Source organism: Cupressus sempervirens, chromosome 10, assembly GCF_028749045.1.
Source record: "Cupressus sempervirens isolate cs-2001-9-10 chromosome 10, ASM2874904v1, whole genome shotgun sequence".
NCBI lineage: Eukaryota > Viridiplantae > Streptophyta > Pinopsida > Cupressales > Cupressaceae > Cupressus > Cupressus sempervirens.
The window spans coordinates 277,827,818-277,833,083 of NC_143127.1; the positions used below are offsets into that span (position 1 = coordinate 277,827,818).

A 5,266-nucleotide genomic window follows, 5' to 3' on the forward strand; every position below is an offset into this window, starting at 1 on the left:
TACGTGAATGCTCTACCTGTCAACAAAACAAATCTGAGCACACCCTACCTACGAGACTTCTCCAACCATTGCCAATCCCTGATCAAAAGTGGGAAAGTATTTCAATGGATTTCATCACTAGGCTACCCAAAGTTCAGGGGAAGGATTGAATTTTTTCCGTGTTTGATTGTTTGACCAAGTATTCCCATTTCTTTTCCATTTCCACTAGGTACCAAGCATCTCAAGTAGTTGAGTTATTCTTCCGTGAGGTTTTCCGTTTACATGGTCTCCCACGAAATATAGTAAGTGATAGAGATAGTCATTTCCTCAACACTTTTTGGATGGAGTTATTTAGGCTAGCGGGAATAGAGTTGTCACCAAGTATGAGCTACCATCAACAGTCAGATGGAAAGATGGAGATTGTGAACAAATGGCTAGAGGGCTATTTGAGGAACTATGTTTTAGCACAACAGGATGCATGGGTGCATTGGTTACATTTGGGTGAGCATTGTTATAACACTACCTATCACATGTTGATAGGCATGCCACCCTTCGAAGCATTGTATGGTTATGCACCTTCATCATTCATGGATTTGACATTTGGGAAAATCATGCACTGAGGGCTAAATATTGGCTACATGGGAGTTTAGATATCATGAGATCTGCCAAGGAAAATCTACAAAGGGTTCAATACCAACAGAAGATTGTTGCAGACCAACATTGGATTGAGAGAAGTTTTGAGGTGGGTGATCTGGTATACCTTAGACTTCAATCATATAAACAATCCTCCATGAAGCCGTCTGGTAAGGAGAAACTAAAATCACGCTTCTACGAACCGTACAGAGTGGCTCGAAGGGTAGGAGAAGTTGCCTACGAATTGGAGCTGCTTGAAGGGAGTCGAATCCACAATGTTTTTCACATGTCATGTATGAAGAAGGCTATTGGACAACGTGTCACAGTGTTGAAGGAATTGCCTCCCATTGACAAGGAAGGGAAATTAATTTTAGAGCCAGTTGAGATCATAGATGTCCGGGAGAAGAGGCCCAGGAAATTCTAGAGCATCCAAGTTTGCAATTGCTTGAGGGAAAGCAAATTTTGGGCTCCCCAATATTATTAAATAATAATATTTTGTTATGTGGTTGAAAATCATTGTTTTTAATCTATCGGGCCCACTCTTTAATTTTTGTTTAGTACTTGTTGGCCTATCGAAACTTTTGTAATCCTTCGGGAGGCTTCCCCGAAGCCCTTTATAGGGCCTTCTTGTAGGTTGTTTTAGGCATGTGATTTGGTTTATTTTCTTTGTACTATGAATTCCTGTTGGAGTTCTCTATTGTTCGTGATTTTGGAAGTGAAAGATCTTCCCTACTTGGCTTTCTGGTTTCAGTGGGATTCAACCCTCACTCTATTCTGTTGCCTATAGTACTTCACTTGGATCTGGCAAATTGGAGCACTATCTTTCTCCATGAGTATTAATTGGAGAATATCGATATTCAATATCTATTCATGCTTAGCATTTATTTGATGGAGTTGTGTTCTAATATTATTTGCATATGAGTTTGTATGCTCTTTCCAATTTCTGCACAATACCCGATGTACTCCTCTATCCACCTCCCTCTGTACCTCTCCCTCCATTCGTACTCATCCATCCGTACTCCTCCCTCCATCCGTACTCCTCCATCCATTCACCATACTCATCCCTCCATCTGCCGTACTACCTCCCTCCATTCGTACTCCTCCATCTATATTCCTCCCTCCATCTGCCATAGAAACTCCCTCCCTCTGCCATAGAACCTCCTTCCATTCGTCATTCGTACTACCTCCCTCCGTACTCCTCCATACACTTCCATATTCCATCTTCCATATTCAACATTTCATATTCCATACATTTCCAACCCCTTCGTACTTCATTTTTTAATCTTCTACTACTAACCACCGTACTGGGGTCCTCTTCACCATCTGTACGCCATAGTCCATATATCCCTCCATATTCACAAAAAATTTGACATACGGTGTTGTATCCACCGTACTTATCTTAGACTAGACAAGGAACATTACATTTAGATATTGGAGTATTATTTTAGTAGTGATATTGCTTTAAAATAAGTTTTTTTAGTAAGCCTTAAATTGATTGAATATCACCTAATCGAATTACATTCTTTTGTGAATAATAATAATAATTATAAATGGTTTGACTTTGTTCATATGAATCACCATAGTCATAGTATACATTAATAAACAATTGCTTAAGTGTTTACTCAAGTACATGTAGGGGTTGCTTCCATAATGGCAGTGGATTACGAGCCCTTGTAGGTTCACATGCATACCCCAGCTTGTAGGGTGACGACCCCCCTTCAATTCTATTGGTTGGGGCCACTCGCGAATAGTAGAGCATGCATAATTGAGGCAGGTGATCGACACCAGGGGTTTGCATGCAGGTGTTCATGGTGCAGGCTAAGGTTCTCTAGCCGTTCCCACCCAATAATAAAGAATAGGGGCGGTGCAGAATAATAGAATAGTAGGGACCAACAAGCACATGATGAAGAAAAGAATAATCTCACTATTCATCAATCCGGTGTTGATCTTCAACAGGGGGTTTTCTCCATCTCGAACCCTCGCCCCAAGAGGGATGCTCGAGTAACCCAATACCCCCTAACCAATGTTGTGCCAGATGGTCAAAATTAATGGGCTCGTTTGACAAGGCGGCCCAATGTCGCCCTACAATTCTATGGGGCTTTGGCCACTGGTTCGCTATAGAAGAGTAGGGCCACCATTGGTGACCCCTACTCTTCGTTGGGTGATTTAGGGAATTCTACTGGTTCTCCTCGTTTGTATTGAACTTGAACTATAATGTCTCATTATCTACGTATCCCTGGCTCGAGGGATACCGATCGGTTAGCATGTGAGTTGTGGATGTATGACTTGTACCTATCGTTCTTTGCTCGTCCCTCGCCCAATATTGATGCAAAAGGAGAGCCTTGTGCCATTTATAATAGTAGGGTAGGCTAATGCTTGCCACAAATAATTGTGGGTCAATCTCATTTGCTTCCACACCAATTGAAGGGCTTTGAATTACATTTTTTTGTAAATAATTATTGTTATTCACATATGGAGTTTATTGTTATAAAAAGTTGGTTCATATGAATCACCACACTCTAGTGTACAATAATAAACAATTGCACGTGTAAGTGTTTACTCAAGTACATGTAGGGATTGCAATTTGTGCTTTAATTCATGCAACCTGAATGTTTCTTGATGACTAGCAAGCTTTGCAAACTCACTTCAATTGAAAATTTGTTGGATTGTGAGGGGTGCCCCATGCATATATGAAGTTGTTTCTCTCCTAGTTTGAAGACTATAATGGTATCAGGGAAATTAAAAACATTATATGAAATCAATTCATCCAAGTTATTGATTCAAATTATTGTGTGTATTGCATATGCTTTTGGTTTAGGAGTAAGGTATGGGTTGTATGAAATACTCTATTGGAATAGCTCTAGTGATTGTTTTGTGAGATACATTACTCATCTAAATATCATGTTGAGATAAATGAGAGACTTGAACCTAAATTTATTATATAATAGTATTATAAGAATTGTGTTGAAGTATTTCATCACCAAATATAGGAGAAGTAACAAAATGACAAATTCAAGTAAACTATAATATTATGTATGCACTTATAACTAGCCTTTGAACTAACTTGAGATACTAAGTTGATTTTGCACATAGGTTTTATTTATTTATGTCGAATTAACTTTAGTTGATATAATATTGTTTTTATATTTTGTATAGAAACAATTAAGGGAGTAAGAGGATATAGTACATTAAAGTTAGGTTTGAAGCAGACCCAGTTGCATCTCCAAGGGACTTAAAGTTTGTTCAGTAATGGACTTAAATAATTTACCATCATTTTTGTCAATTAAGTTGTAATGATTGAATATAATAATTGTTATGCATTAATAAAATTTAATATTTTTATATTGAAGTGATGAAAGCAAATGAATATTATAAGTTGTGTCTGAGATACAAACCCTAAGACATGATAATATTCTAGAATTGAGTATCATATTAAAGCAATCCTTGATGTTTTAGAATTTATTTATTTGAAGTTGTATCTTTACCATTAAATGTTAAGCTATGCATTTTAGTTTATAATTGTTGTATCGATCATGATATTAAGATTTTGAACTTGCCTCTTCACTTTTGTAGCTAGCTTTTGACATATGTAAATTTATTTGTGAAATGCCAAATACAAATCAATTGTCAATTTTGTTGTGTATATGTGAATGTGTTTGTGAGCACCAATTTAGTGACTTTGTTCTAGTTCTGTATTTCTTGACTAAATATAATGTTACATAGCCACTTCCAAGGTTGAATAAGTGAAGATGATCTAACAAATGATTGAGCACTAATAGTTGCTATGGTGGTTGGTAAGGGCCCTTTCATTTGAACTTTTACCCATTACTCATAAAATTTAGTAGTATGAATTGTTATGCTTATATGTAGAAATGGACAAAAATATTATAATGACCCCCAACAGGTTATAACTTTGTCAAACTCAAAGTCCTCTCTAATTCACTTGTTTGACACTTTGTCAAACACTTTGCAAGCAAGAGATATATTGCACATTTAAATTTTGATTGCTTTCTAAATGCCAAACTTTAATAAATATGCTTGCAAAGAACACACTAAACATCTAACAATGAAGATGCAATTGTTTTTGAATAACACTGATTACAAATAGGAAAATATGCATCTACATCAATAAGAAATTAGGGCAAATTTTTTTGATAAAACTTTGATATAAATAAGATTACAACATATTTCACAAACCCTACCAATGCCCTAAATCTCTACCCTCAAACAATGCAAAATGTAGTAGATACAAATCTATAATTGCTCCCAAAATATTTTCTGTTGCAAATCATAGTGGTAGCGTCATTGTAGCAACATCATTGTAGCAACGATACTGTAGCAACTAACAATAAATGTATTCTTCGAATTAAGCACAAATAGAACTCCAGAATGAAGCTCTCCTAAATGCCAAATTCAATGGATATTTCACCACCTCAAATGGTTGCAACGCTGAAGAATTGATGCTCTCCAATGTCTAATTGAAATCAGAAACCCTTAGTTTCTTCTCCCAAGTTCATATCAAATGCAATTCACAATAATCAGATGCTTAACAATGAAGCTCTTGCCTCTATTTATTCTTTTCCTTCACCCTTCTAGAAGGAAATAATAAAAAATATTTAATTGCACTCTCTAGAAGCTTCCCCCTTTCCAAGGC

General features: G+C 36.6%; 1 protein-coding gene across 1 annotated transcript; it reads left to right on the forward strand.

Moving 5' to 3' along the window:
* Window positions 1-634: 634 nt before the first annotated feature.
* LOC149533727 (uncharacterized) lies at window positions 635-1,036 on the forward strand. The gene has a single exon (XM_089805905.1). It carries the CDS (start codon window positions 635-637, stop codon window positions 1,034-1,036), a length of 402 nt encoding a protein of 133 aa, XP_089662031.1.
* The last annotated feature ends 4,230 nt before the right edge of the window (window positions 1,037-5,266 follow it).